Below are 15,272 nucleotides of genomic sequence, written 5' to 3'. Positions count from 1 at the left end.
TTTGTGCTAATGAAGTAATCTCCAAGGAGTAACTTTGAAACACTTGTAAGAGGATGAGAATGTACCTTCAATTTATTAGATAAACAAGCACACAAGGTTTAAATTTAGCTTTGTTTTCTTTTTGTAAATGAGAATAGGAAGCAAAGGCACATCTGCGTGTGCATACTGCCAAAGTGAATTACAGACAAAATGGATTCAGGAATAGGCACAACAGACAAAAACCTTACACATTCCCTCCTAGCTACTTGCACTACCAAAGTCACTTTTACAGTGCTGCACATTAGGCCTGTTTGGAGCTCCACTGTTTTTCTTGACAAATTCCTGTATTGAAATTGCACTGTGCACTCAGGAGGGGAAACCTTTTTTTTTTTTTTTTTAATACAAAAAATATATTAAAAAAAATACTTAAAAAAATGCAATAGGAACTGTTTCTTCTTACTCTATGTAAGGTTAAACAGCCTCTAGTCTTCTGGCTTCCTGCCTGCTCCACCTGGCAGGTGAATTCTAGCACCCATTTCCTATTTACTACATGTAACAGACTCTACCAGATAAATACCATACATTGCCTTGGAGTTGTGAATGTTGGCTGTAGCTGCACTTCACCTTCTTGTTGTGCTTGAAAAGAGCTGGGCCAAAAAGACCATTGATTCTAAGTATTGCTGCAGCAATATTTAGAAATGATAGCCTTAATTTTCTACTCATTCTTCTTCCCAACCCTTTATCCATATATTTGAGCTCAGCGGGAACATGGCTTTAAATCATTTGTGTACACAACTGGACTTAGGCCCAATTATTATGCTCCATTTGGCTCACATCCATTAAAAAAAAAAAAATCCAACAGGTGCAAATAATCACCAAATAAATCGTGTGTTTAATGTCATTTGTTTTGTATCCAGCTTTTATCCCACGTGCTTCTGATGAAATAAACAACCTTGCTCCTGTAAGTTGCAAGCATTGAGCCTGTAAGGTCAAATTTAGTCCTGGCGTAAATGGCTGCAATTTCCAGTGAACTCCATAGAGTTTCTCTATTTGTACTAGAGTTGAATTTGGCCTGTGATCTTTACCCTGCATGCCAGAAAGACTGAATTCTTTCCCCTAAGCCTCTAATATGTCATAAGTGTCATTTTCATGCTGTACAGTCTAAGAGACTGCTGAGCCATATAGCTAGCCCTGGGCCTCCTTCTGTTACTGTATGTACCTAGATTAAAAATCAAATGGTAACATATTTCAGTATCCATTAAGCAATTCTGAGGATTTTTTTCTGACTGCTGTGGGAATATCTCTCTCCATATTTTAGAAGAATGTGTGCAGTTCTAGGTGCCTTTGCTGCACAATCAAAAGATTAAAACTAGAGATATGTCTCCCACTTGGAAAAAATAGAAGTTTTCTCTATGAGCATAGGTATGCAGAGCCAGGAATGACAATCTGAATGTGGAATTTAAGTCTGGATTGCAGCCTGCCGTATTTTATCAGATGACATTCCTGTAACTGTAGCCTGTGAAAATGATACTCCCATGGGTAGTAACACTGCAGAGACCAAAAAGTCAAAATCGGTCATGTTGCTTTTTGATTTGCTGTTTTTGCATATACTATTTTTTCAGGTTTATGGAACACTTCCATCAAAACAAATGTGGGCACCTTTACATCATTTTAAAAAGACAAATATAACTTGCTTGGAAGTGTCAACTCTAAGGAGACAAAGATAAACCGAAAACTTCCCCTTCTTTGTCATCCTCCTACCAGCTATTTAGGCAAGGCCAGGGAAACAATATGGTTCTTTGTAATGTGCTCTGTCAGCTAGGAGACACAAAGCTTTTCCAGACTACCATGAGGCACAAATTCTGAAAGTCTCGTTTTCTCCTAAGAATATCAGTCAGTTTAGCTCACTATCTCCAACTCCCTAATATCAAAGAGGATTGTAGTTAATGGTTCCTTCTTCCATTAGAGCCTGTTATTTGGACATGTTTGCAGACATTTGAGTCCTGTTTCCCTGAAGGGTGCAAGCCACACTGGATAGAGTAGGAGTCCTGCTGCATAATGCGTTGATATGTTGATAGTCCTTCACAAGCAAGTTCAAAGGAAGTTCATCAGGAAAGGATGACTAACCAGAGCAAAAACTTGGCTAAAGGCATTACAGGTATATTTCAGTTATATATATCAGTGATGAGTTTCATATCATCCAACACAGAGAAAAGCACAGGAGACACAAAGCCTGCCTGAAGGAATTTATGATCTAGGAAGACAAGAATTATACAGCAGCAAATACAATAAGCAAATACATAAGCAAACATGGCCAGAAGTTGGCATCATAGAAAGAAGTGCAGATGTTCTACTGTGGTTTTAATTTGGTAAATCTAGTATTTGTGAGTACTTGTGGCTAACCATATAACCCACAACCCATCTATCTCCAAGTGAAAATTGGGGCAGCCACTTTAAGGATGTTTATCACTAATAATAAAAATAATTCAGCCTCTGGTGTAGGTGCAGCATTTGTGGTCCACATGTATGGTTAGCCCAGGGAACTGGAGCTAAAGGGTGCCACTGCAGTGGTCTGGGAACTGGTACCAGGCTGTTATGCTACCACTGGAGAACACAGAGCATCCATTTTCCAAGGTGGCCTAATTCATTTTAATTGCTGTCTTCTGTGCTTATACGCACAAGGTAGTATTTCGTACTTTTTTCAGAAAATACCTTTTTCTATATTGCTTTGCTTAACTGTGTAAGGGGACTTGAAGCTACCTTGCTGAGTACACTTGGGAAATGTAATTAAATAGTAAACTAAGAACCTGTGTATTATGCTGTATACATTTGCATTCATGATTCACAGTAGGAAAATAATGCCAGCAGCTTCCATTTGTAGACAAATTAATGTAATCGTGGTGTTTTGGGGTTTCTATAACAAGCTGAAGAGAATAAGAATAAATTAAGCTGACCCACCCTGCATATACAGAAAATATGTATGTTTTTTTCCTGCCATTTTCACAACTGGGACAATTCAAAAAATAAAATATTGTATAAGAAAAAAAAAAAAGTTGTAGAATAAGAATGGGCCTTTACTTCCTGAATGACAGTCAATATTAAATTATAATGTTAATTGAATTAAAGATAGAAATTACCTAATTCTGTACATATATGCTCCTGTCAAGTTACTTTTGTAATAATTGTTGCTTGCTTGAAGGAGGAGAAGAAAATGACCTCATAAGAGATTTCTGATATGTTAAAAATGAAATTAAATATTGTCACTATATGCTATAGATAAGCAAAAGAACAGAAACTTGCTTCTTGATACAGGAAAAATGATAAATGTATTATTGGAAATTATGTGTTTCAGAATTTTGTACTATCTTAAGTACAAAATACAACAGAGCTTCAGTCATTTTCTGGAGCACATTTGAATGATGACACGAGCCTTTTTCCTCCCGCAAAGCGCTGCAAGGATGAAACTCTGTTAACCTTACTACAACACAAAACTATTTAAGCTCGAGGGCTAAAAATTCTCACAGCTGGAAAAGAAAGAGAAAAAAAAAAAAAAGTTGGGAGGGGCAGATAACTTGCTCATACCTGTTTTAGGTACTTCTGCAAATGCAGAGGACACTCCCCACTTGCCCTGCCTTCATAAGTTCCCAGTACAAGTCCAGTCTAGCACAACTCAGTGAACTGGTACCACTGCCAGGGCCAACATTAATTTGTGGAGAAAAGTACTGACAGCCAGACCTTGCTGTTACTCATGAAAACGAACAACGCCCAGGCAGGCAAAACTTACTCTGATTTTTATAATAAGCCACAACAAATCAGAATTTCTAAAACTCATGCAAAGAGCATCTACCCACTTGTATTTTGTGTAAACAGTGAGTGTCTTGAAAAAGACAACAGTATCAAGATATTGACAGCAAAAGCTCGAGTCATTGTCCTCAGAGGACATGGTGATACCCTTACAGTGATGAAGCAGGGCAAGTTGACTGCCCTCTGGCAAACTAGCCTGCAGTAAGCATTCTGGCCAATGCAAGCCATCAAAGAGGGCTAGAGTTGTAAAAACCCTCTCTTCCCATCCAGTAAGAACTTCTGTGCCGTAATGACCTTTTACATAATTAGTGTTACTATTACAATGGAAGACATGGTGTTCATTTGATTATTACTGACTCACCAGGAAACCTGAGAAAAGAGAGCAAGAAAATATGTATGCTGAACATGGTAGATATATAGGAAAGTGGGCAGGAAATAATATAAAGGCTAAATGCTGATATTCCTATGAAGTAGTGATGTTTTAGTTGTTGATTTACAGAATTGTTGTTAGCATCATATTATTAAGTTAACCTCATGCAATATGACTATTTGAGGGAAAAGTCAGGTCCCAGAGGACGCTTTCAATATGCTGTGACTGTAAGTGCACAGCAGGAGTGTATATTTTTGATATTTGTGTAATGCAAAATAAAATCCAATGTGGAAGCAGTAGATACATGATCTTTTGAAGATCATTATTCTGTGTGAAATTCTTTGTTCAAATGTGTTTTTTAAATTGGCTATCAGAAAGATGCAGAGCCACTACAATATACAAAGCTGTATAACTTAGTCTTTGTTCTTTAGGTCAAGATAAATTCATTTTAGCATCTAGGAACAGATTGTTGACTAATTTTTTATTAATTCTCAAAACAAACTGTACATTTCTCTATTAATCACAAATGATTACAACTTAAAAAAAAAATTACTAGTTTTTTGTTTGTTTGTTTGCTTTAGTTTTCCAAAACAATAGGAGATCAGCCAGCACTATATACTTATCTTAATCTGGATAAATTACAAGGTGGCACAGATACAGTTGCACAGCTAAACCAATATTTTTTTCCTCTCTATATTTACAGTTTTAGAAGCCTAAGACTTCTCTGTTTCCATTATGATCTTTTGCTTCCCTGGGAAGCAAAATCTTTAATCCTTTTCGGCAGCCTCTGAGTTTTGCCAGCCTGTATTTGAGGATTGTTCCTGAAAGCCAAGCCTCAGTGAAACAAAAACATTTCATCAGCACATTCTTTATAAAAATGATGTTTTACACGGTCCTTTCAGCTTAACACTGTCACTTTGTATTGTCCTCTGTGGACAATACCTGGTGCCTGGACACCTGGTGCCTAGGTTGTGCATTTGGCTGAAGAAGTGGACAGCAGAGACTCAAAAATGCAGTCCCATTTTGTGTAATGTTGTGTAAACCAAATGCCCATGAAAATATGAACTAATCTCTGCCCTGGGCTTAAAAAAATGCCCATGTGACTTAAAAAAATTGTGAAACACAACAGTTATTTAAAAGTAAAGTTTCCTTCCCCTTAGTTGTCTTCCTTACTTTTAAATTTTACATTTGGATATTTTTTTAAGCATTTCTGTACAGCGTGGAAAGACAGCAATTAATCCTGCTTAGTTATATGAGGCCAAGATGCTTGCATGATTCCAAAATCTACTGTCTCAGAAAAAAAAATAATACATGAAGTAGTGAAAAATTCATGATAATATTTGCAAAGAGAAATGCTGGCTTGTTCCTGAATTTGTCACTGACATCGCTAACAGCAAGTCATTATCTGGGCTCCACAGGTCAGGAAGCGTTTCTCCTCTTGAGAACTTTCAACCCTAAATATCTACGTATACTTTTATAACATCATGTTACTGTAGTGCCATGAGGTCCTGCCTAGCCCTGTAGATAATCTTTGATCTTGAAATTTGGGCAAAATTGAAGTGACTCTCAAAGCTTTTTAATCTATTATGAGATTGTGCACATGCTGCATTTAAAATAATTTGGTAGGTTGAGAGAACTGTACAGAAATAGATCTATGCTCCTGAGAAGTTAATTAGAACGATATGGGATCAAGACTGGAATAATGACTAACATTTATTATCCTCAGCAGTTCCATGAAGCTTCTCTGAGTGCCCCCAACAGTTAATCCAGGGAAGAGAGAAAGCCTTTTGGCTGATCTGTGTGGTGCCATCATCTCCTCCTTCATTTAGCTCACATGTCTTCCTGCACATTCCTGTCTTCCCCAGAGGCTTTTAACTCATCTCACAAGTGGGAGCCAGTGGAAAGGCTCACACCTGCCTTCCGCTATCCCTAAAGGTCCCATTTGCAAGTGTGCCCTGCACTTCACTTTGAACAATTAAACCTGATATGCTGTGAGGGATATTGTTTTTTTTCAGTACTGCTAAGTAGCTAAAGGGTGTTTCACACTTGGAACAATATTTTCATTAAAATATTTGATGTTTGTTATTTCACTCTTTAGAGTATATGAGCAGGAAAGGATGTTTACTTAGAAAGACTTTATGAAGATGCATGAGACACACCGGTGATATACAAAAACAAAACCAGATTAATTTACCAATGTGACACTCTTTGTTTTTAGGTATACAAAAAGAAAACTGAAGCTGCCAAGAAGGAATATCTGAAGCAGTTAGCTGCCTACAGAGCAAGCCTTGTATCCAAGGTAACACATAATATACATATACATACACACACATATATAGTAACATATTGCAAACCATTTTCAGCATTTTTATGGTGCTGAGCCTTGTTTTTATGGTGCAAATAGCCTTGTTTTTTATCACCTTAAAATTAGGATATCCATCCTCTGTGCAAATGTTCCATAAAAACAGTCATCTCTCTGTGAACAGATCCCTTTTCCCTTCTGGTCATAGTGACAGCACTCCTCCAGGCTTGGAGTATCACTGCAGTCAGAGAAAGGAAATAAAGGTAAAAATACCAATATGCCACAAACTCTGCCATGACACACCAAATAGACCACAAACATGCCATGCCAATGCCAGGCAGCTGCCATTCTATCTATACGGGAAAACCCATACCAGACACAAAATCCCTGGGTTTTTGTTTGTTTGTTTTTCTTCAAGTACTGCTTTTTTACCTTGCAATCACAGTGCTGAAAATGGTAAGCTCAGCTCACATAGTAATCTTTTATACAAAACTGTGGCTTTCCATTTTACATCTAGCAAGCAACTTGTGTGAGCACAGCGTTAGTCACTGTAAGGCCGTACAGTGGCACCACGTAGTGGAACACCAGTGTATCCCCAGTACACATCTAGTAACAGCTTTTCATATTGACATATACAAGCATTCTCAGTGCCCATAATTTTGTAAAAGACTGTTTAAAGCTTGTAATACACTTTTAAATATGCAGAAGAAATTATGTGAAATTATTGTGTTGTGACAACATGAAAAAAAACAATTGAACAACTTCATAATCATACTAGTTAGAATCAAAACAAATTTAGATATATTTTGTTCCTTCATAAATAAGCTTAATTTTAGACTTAAGTAAGCAGTATGAAGCACTATCTTATGTGACATGAGTAGAACTTTTTGTTAGATTTAAATGTTTGGGGAGGTTAGTCCTGCAGTCTACTTCTGTGAATGTTACATTAGTTTTTACACATTTTCAGTAGAAAGACTATATGATTATCCGTACAAGGAGCTTTCATGCGTATTTGTACATTATCTTAGTATGTGGTAAGTATTTGTGCTGAATTTAAAAGTCTTAAATATGGGTGCTATCTTTTTTTCTTTTTTCTTTTTTTTTTCTTTTGTGCTGTTTTGTAAGCACTTCAATTTTGTAGCTACCATAAGAAATACTAATGCATTAGTTAATGGGATTTACAGGATGCCTATAATTTCTGTCTTAGGTCTGTATGGTTGTAGAAATATTCATTGCCTTCAAAAAGGGGTACCATGTGTACATAAACAAATTTGTTTTAAATAGCCTACTTATTGGCAAAAGAGAGGTCTAAAAAGCAGGTCAAAATATTCCAGTTGTTTTTGAAGATATGTATGAAGCCAACTCTTTGTGGAAAAAAATTGCATGCCATTATTCAGTATATCATGGACTGTTCATATAAAACTCTATATAGCTTAGTTTTAAAAAAGCAAATATAACAAAACCCAGATTTTTATTTTGTTTTTATTATTTTGGAAAGGAAAAAGTACATTATGGCATTTTCTGAGGTTTGTATTTACAAAAAAAAAAAAAAAATTACAAGGTTGTTGACCTGTTCAGTGCATGAAGCCATTTGTGCATATGTTTAAATTTGTCGTTAGTCAGAAAAGCACCGGAGCATTCTGTTAACTTTTAAGCAATTATTTAAATTCTGCCGATAATGTAGTGTTTTCCTCTACCATGGAAAGTATCGAAATATAAACTTAATGAAGCTGAGTACTAATTGCTTACTCTCATGAACGTGCTCAATGAGTCCAAAAGAGCTGCCACATAACTAAAGCAACTCCATATTGGAATAAGGATGTACAATACTCAGTTGTAATATTATATCAGTATATTCTAAATTATCATTATTAAATATTTATATGGCACCAGAAGAGTTGTAGTTCTTTAGATAGTCATGTAAGCATGAAGAAATAGATGTAATATATTATTAAGATTGTTTGGAGTCCATCTGCTCTTTTCTGTCCATGTGTTATATTATCATCCATAAAAGCTATATTTAGCTAATATTATTAATAATACAAAACCTAATTTGCAAAAGTTAAGACATGCCAGAAGTAACACACCTTTTCCAAAAATAATCTAATACAAAATTAACGATTTGCTCACATAGTACGTTTTATACTTTATACCCCAGTCTTTGGGTCTCATTTCATATGCTTATATGAAGGTGTCCTTTGTGCGAGCTCTTGTGCTGCATTTACTGCAAATCGCTTAACCTTGCTTCTTTATAGGATTTTCCATTCCACTCCTCCTGGCAGCATTTTAGTGTTAAAAAAAAAAAAAAAAGTGCATTCATCTTCTCAACAATACACTAGAGCAGGAAGTTTGTATTGTCCACATTTTCAAACACAGAAAAAACACTGTGAAATTAAGTTTTTAGTGATTTTGGATGTCCTGCTTGGAACATCTAGAACTTAATTTTTCATGGTATTTAAGCAATACTACACCTTCCATGTTCAGAGCTCCAATGACTTCAGGGTCAGCTGGCTGGCAGCTATGAGATATATAGTGGTGCTTCATATCACATCAGGACATCTGCATAACATCCAAATAAGTTGCCCAACTATCAAACTTTCTTTCTCCTCCTTCTCAAAAGACTCCGCCCTTGCAGAGCAGTAGGAACAGCAGGGAAAGGTCCTGCTCAGGGTCCCTGTCTCTAGCTCAGTGGGTGCCTCACATCACCCAGAGCAGCTGCTTGACCAATTTTTCAACTTTTGAACATTGATTCTGCCACTTTTTTCATGAAGCGCTGCCAGTTTTTAAAGAATTAGTGAGTGTAGGGCTGGTATGTAATTGTGTGGTTGTGTTTCTCCATTTATTTGCAGTCTTTTTTTTTTTTTTTTTCTTTTCTGAGAAGCAAAGGAATGAACATATGCCAGGTTATACCTGAGTGGACCGGATTTGGAGCTGAATTCAGTTCACCCGCCTTAGCCATTTGAGCTCCTAGAATAGTCAGAATAGGAGATCACAGAGAGAAAATTTCCAGGATTTCTTAGCCCTTGCCTGACAGCAGAATAATGAAATTCACTATCATTGTTATATTGTTTTCTACCCATGGTACCAGGCCTGAAGTGGGGTATCAGTTGGGGTCTGTGGGCTTTTCTTTGATGCTCAGACCTTTGCCCCCTTTGTTCATTATTTATTTTTTCTCTCTATTTTTTTTTTCCACAAAAAAGCAACCTTTTACTTCAGCCAAGTTTTTTCTTGCCTTCAGTGTCACTTCTCCTCCATATACCCTTGACTGTAGGTGCATAGTGAAGGAAACTGAGAATGAACGTGAGGAACATGCTACCTGCCCTTCCTCATAGAAAGCAGACAGTACTAGGAAAGCCCATGTGGAAGAATGGGCTCATATGAAACAAGTATATAAATTTGGATGACATTTCACCAGAAGATGAGATACTCATCTTTGACACAATCTGTCATTGTCTCTTCCAGATTTCAAGTCCCTCCTCCATTGTATCTTAAGGAAGAGTACCCATATTTGTCAGAAGGGAGGCATATGGTGCTTTCCTCTAGGCTCTGTCAATAAAACTGAGAGGTTCCAGTTGGAGTTTGTCACAGTCACATACACACACACACAAACACACACAAAGTCACTCACACACCTAATATGTATAATTCCAGATTATGTTATTTGATACAATCATAATTGAAAAGAATGGAAGTGTCACCAACAACTTCAGCAACAGGATTGCCAGTGCCTCTCTAATACATTCTGAAATGCTTTAGTGATGTCTTTATAAAACAGCACTACCACCCATCAAATAAGTTAAATGTAAAACTGTGTAAATATGTCAGCTATGCATTAATCCACACTTAATTAATCAGTGTATTTCCTATATTTTTCTGCTTTGTTTATAATGATTGAGATTAATGGGTCTATAGTTGAGCTTGTTCATGTGTATAGGAATTGATATGTAAAGTAAAAATCACATTACAAAGCATTATATCTTCTGCTATGCAGATTGCCATATTGCTTATAATACTGACTAAGCCTTTGCATTGTAAACAAGTGTCTTTATATTTGCCCTTAGTTGCAACTTTTAGTACTATTCAGGTCCAGAAATGCAGTCTCTGGTATCTGGTAATTTGTACAGCATTACATAAAATGCTGTGAATTGCAATTTTACTTTTTCATAAAACAAGCACTTTTTCTAGCTTAACCAGCCTTTTTTTTTCTGGCTGACATTAGAGTTTTTGCTGCATCTTTTAAATATATATATTTAATACATATATATGAATAAATGTTAAATATGTTTATATATTATACGTATGCATCTATGTATAGTTATAAAACATGTATGTGTATTATATATTTAATATGCATAATACATATGTCAACTATAGCAGTACAAGTTTAACTGTTTAAATAATACAAAGAAGATTCCTCTTTCTTGTTTTGTTCTCTCTGGCTAAATTAATTCTGTTCTGTACAATGGCACAACTTCAAGTTTCATGCAAACAGATTTTAGCAGCTATGGCTGAAACTAAAACCACTCATCTAGGAGAATATTATTCAAATTGCAAATGCTCAAGCACATTTCAAAAGCCTGATGTTGTGTGTCTAAGTCAAAGCGGTATCCTCATTTGCCTTTGCAACAGACACAATGGGCGTTTTTCAGTTTTGTGGACAGTGCAGATCTTTTGGACATGTAATATTTCTCCTTGAAGTATATGGCACATGCAGTTTTCCTAGCCAATCACCATGCAATTGCTATATACATGTATATATATATAAATAAATATATATAAAAAACATTGTGTGTGTATATATATATATATATATACATAAAACGTTGTATATAGAGACTGGCATTGCCTTAATGTCATTAGCAATTTATAAACAGAGATATTCCAGGCACCCAAAATATCTGTGTTATGTGTATAGTATTGCTTAGAACAATCAATCTCTGCAACAACCTCCCCAGGGATGTGGTAGAATCCTCATTGCTGGAGGCTTTCAAGATGCAGCTGGACAGGGTGCTAGATATTCTCATCTAGACTCCCTCTTTCCACGAAAGACCTGATGATCTTTTGAGGTCCCTTCTAACCTGACTGTTCTATAGTTCTATGATAATTGAACAGCCTAAGGAATCTATACAAGGCTTTTTCAGACTGCAGTGAACATGGAAAAGTTTTAGCTAGTTGCATAAAGAAAAATGAAGACCACATTTAAAAATAAAAAATAAAAAGGCCAAAAACCCCAACCAGTAAACTCAATGGTGTTAGTTTCCTGTTTCATATGTGAGAGCACTTGCCACAAAAGGCAAAAAATGTCAGCTCTCCTAGATCATGCCTCTCCCCATTCCTAAGTAAATGTGGATGTGCAGGTGTGTTCCCTCCACTATTTGTTTTCTGTGGCCCAATTAATCCCAAATGCTTTTCTGCATAGTGACCAAGCTTCAAATGTAGGGAAACACCCTATCCTAGGTCACTCCATCTTTAAATAAGCAGCTGTTGGGATTTAGCACATTTCTTTTGGAAATACGATTCTGAATATCTCTTGACAGAACAGAGGGCTAACCTGTTGTGTCTACTGGTTGGTGCTTTTATCAAATGGCTATTGTGTACAAGGAGAACAGCAACCCTTCTGCTGCTGGCAGAAAGGCTTCTACTGGTTCTTCTGGTTTCTACTTTTTGAGAAAACAGATTCCTGTATTATATCTAGCCCCAGTCCATGCAGATGTTCTGGAATTTCAGAAACCAGTTCAGGCTGTTTACAGAGAAATCGTCATAGAATAAATAAAAAATATGGCTGTGTATGATGCATGATTTTATTTTATTTATTTTTTTTTTTTCTGGTAGCTGTTAAAGTGCTACAAGGGAATTGGCAATGCTTCCTGTAAAACAACAACAGAAAACACAGAATGATGATATGCACCTACAGCTTTTACTTTTCTCCGTTAAACATTAGAATCCCTAGATGGGAAAACTATAATGCAAGGCTTTTACAGCAGATACTCAATATTTCTGTGATACCTCAGTCTTTCTTTCTGGAGTTAATACGATATACCAAAAATCTTCAAGTGATCATAAATAAAATCATGTATGTGCAAGTATATGATGTATCAGAATATCTGATAAGTGAACATATGTATCAATAAATCAATTGCCTAATCTTATGATAGCACAAATCAAACCAACTTCTTGTCCAGCAAAGAAACCAACTATTTACTGCAGCTGAAAAAGAAGAGCAAAGGATGTTTAAAGTTAATGCCATGAATTGTATTTGAGGGCAAATCATGTGAAACTTTACATTTAGCAGTCGAAAATCCTAGTGATGCTCTCACAGCACTTCAGCCAAAAATGTCAGAAATGTCTTGAGCTTGAGAGAAGCTATGTGTTGATTTGTAGTGGATTTATGTTTGTTTTTAAGTGAGTTAATAAAACTAGATTTTACTATTAGCTGAGTGCTTCCATTTGGGGAATTAAAACACTTGTATCAAATTAAAGTTGCATATCCTTTATCACATGTATCCAGGTTACATTCATTAAACATCCATTTTTACTTACATACCCTGAATGAATCTGTGACAATCCCCTGCAGATGATGACAAAATGTATATTTAGATTTGAAGATGTTCTTCTGAGCCACCTTAGCTAATTATAGATGACAACCCATGGCTTACTCCTTTGTTCTGAAACATCAAGAATGTGTCAAAAGCTTCTGAACTCTCTAGAGTCCCCAATATTATTGCAATAGGTGACTGGAATTAGCAAAATATGAAACATCATTTTCTAAGAGCCTCTTGTGACTTCGGTAGGAAAGTAGCTGTATTATAAATATGCATATGAATTCTCTACCGGAGTGAATAGAGTTAAGTCAAAGGAATCTCTAAAGTAGTTAAAGAGCTAAGCAGGAAAGAGAAAACAGTGCTGGAGAGCAGTCATTCTCTCATAAACAGCTTCACAGCGGTATTAATAAAATGGACGAGCCCATGCAGGCTAGAAGAACAGATTCTTCTCAAGGAGAGTCTGGGGTTGGAGGTGACCTAAAATGTCAAAAACACTAAAAACAGACAGGATTGTGTGAACACAGAAAAGCTGAGAGAAGGAATAAACAATTCAAGATGTTCCTTCCACCAAAGAGACAGCAAAGACAACAGATGCAAAGTTAAGCTTAGGTAAGCTTCGTAGAAGCTGCATAAATATTCAGCCAATTTCCTTCTATCTACCCCTCTAATGTCATGGTACTGAAGGTAACTCATTTAAAGCTGAGTCAGGCCTGCCAAAGACTGATCACAGCCTACCTTGCTGGTACCAGCTGACATAATCACTGCTGTTACCTGGAAAGTAACCTTCATTCTGGTCATAAAGTCCAAAAACTGTTGAACTCCTCAGCATGGCTCAAGAATGGATGCCAGTCACTAGAAATGCACATGGCACTGCCATGAAAAGAGACAGTGTGTCAGCTGTGTTAGATGCTGACACATATTCATGTATTCATTTGAAATCTTAATCAAGTTAAACTCTTTTCCAAGCTTTAAAACGCTCCTATAGTGCATTTTCATTGCCCATGTAGAGGGGATGCCAAACCCAGAGCACCTGTTTCTCATTTAAAATAAAACCCTATTTTTGCTGTGTAAAAAAGTCTTCTGAGGTGATGTTTACCCACAAGTAATGCTATTTGCATTGTTAGAAAGTTTGTGCTGGCCATATTGGCCATAAAGCTTGTGGTGATCCTCCCCCTCTACTCAGCCCTGGTGAGGCCACACCTGGAGTATTGTGTCAAGTTCTGGGCTCTCCAGTACAAGAGGGATATAGGGCTACTGGAACGAGTCCAGAGGAGGGCTACAAAGATGATTAGAGGCCTGGAGCACCTGTCGTAAAAGGACAGGCTGAGATAACTGGCCTGTTTAGCCTAGAAAAGAGAAGACTGAGGGGAGACCTCACCAATGTATATTAAATTATACAATTGTCCATCAAATTGTCCATTAAAGTTTATAGGAGACTTTCCATTGAATTCAGTAAGGATTGGGTCATTAGACTACCACCTTCTTAAAACATATTCTCACTTTGCTTTCAATCACGTGGCTGTTTTTTCTTTTCCAACAGACGTGCAATTAGAATAGCCAATGTTAGCCAGAAGGCAGCCACAAAAGAGAAAGATTATCAAAATTTATCTGTAGGGTTCAACAACTCTTTGGTTATGTAGAGCTACAGATGATGGTTTAAAATGCAACTATAGACTTTCCAGAGTGGAAGTAAAATTATGTCCCAAAGGAAGCTTTAGAGTTTTCCAGGCATCACGAGGCTGCTGCTGTTTCACTGAAACTTCTAGGCCGAACAGGATGCCTGTGTCAAAAATCACTTCTCAACTGTAGGGATGAACTGCAAGTTTTGGGGTAAGGTAAACCCCAGTGTCACTTTTCTCTAGGGAATTTAACTTTCCCATGTTTCCATATTCAGTCTACAATTAGAAGGACCATGGTAGTTCTCTAAAAAAGAAAGAATAGCTCTGGATGAACAATGTTTAAACCCTTAACCTAATTTAATTACTTAATGTGGCAGATATGCACAAGCAGTTTTAACACACAGTGGGAGAATAGAAGGTAAAGTTTGCTTTGCTCTAGAATTGGAAGGAAACGTGTAAATTTGGTCAAAACTTGCGGTTAGTCAAATCTTGACTCTGCGCTTCTAAAACTTTTTGCAAAATATTCAGCACTCAACACTTTCTGTGGACAATATCATTTATCTGTGTCATTTCATGTTTACTTGAAAGTATGATACAAGTAGAATTATTTTCTGGACAGAGGGTTACTCACCAAGGCTTTCTATAAACTCTTTTTG

General features: G+C 36.6%; 1 protein-coding gene across 2 annotated transcripts in view; it reads left to right on the top strand.

Annotated features, from left to right (window-relative positions):
* Positions 1-15,272, top strand: part of TOX (thymocyte selection associated high mobility group box) — a 222,122-nt gene that overhangs the window by 188,808 nt on the left and 18,042 nt on the right. For both annotated transcript variants that reach the window (XM_082752321.1, XM_082752320.1), the window contains one exon: positions 6,372-6,452. In XM_082752321.1, coding sequence (XP_082608447.1) covers positions 6,372-6,452 — 81 coding nt within the window. The remainder of the gene's footprint in view (positions 1-6,371; positions 6,453-15,272) is intronic.

Source organism: Aythya marila (genome assembly GCF_965140915.1).
Source record: "Aythya marila genome assembly, chromosome: 2".
NCBI lineage: Eukaryota > Metazoa > Chordata > Aves > Anseriformes > Anatidae > Aythya > Aythya marila.
Note: the sequence above shows the minus strand (reverse complement) of the source record. Positions and strands in the feature narration are given on the sequence as shown.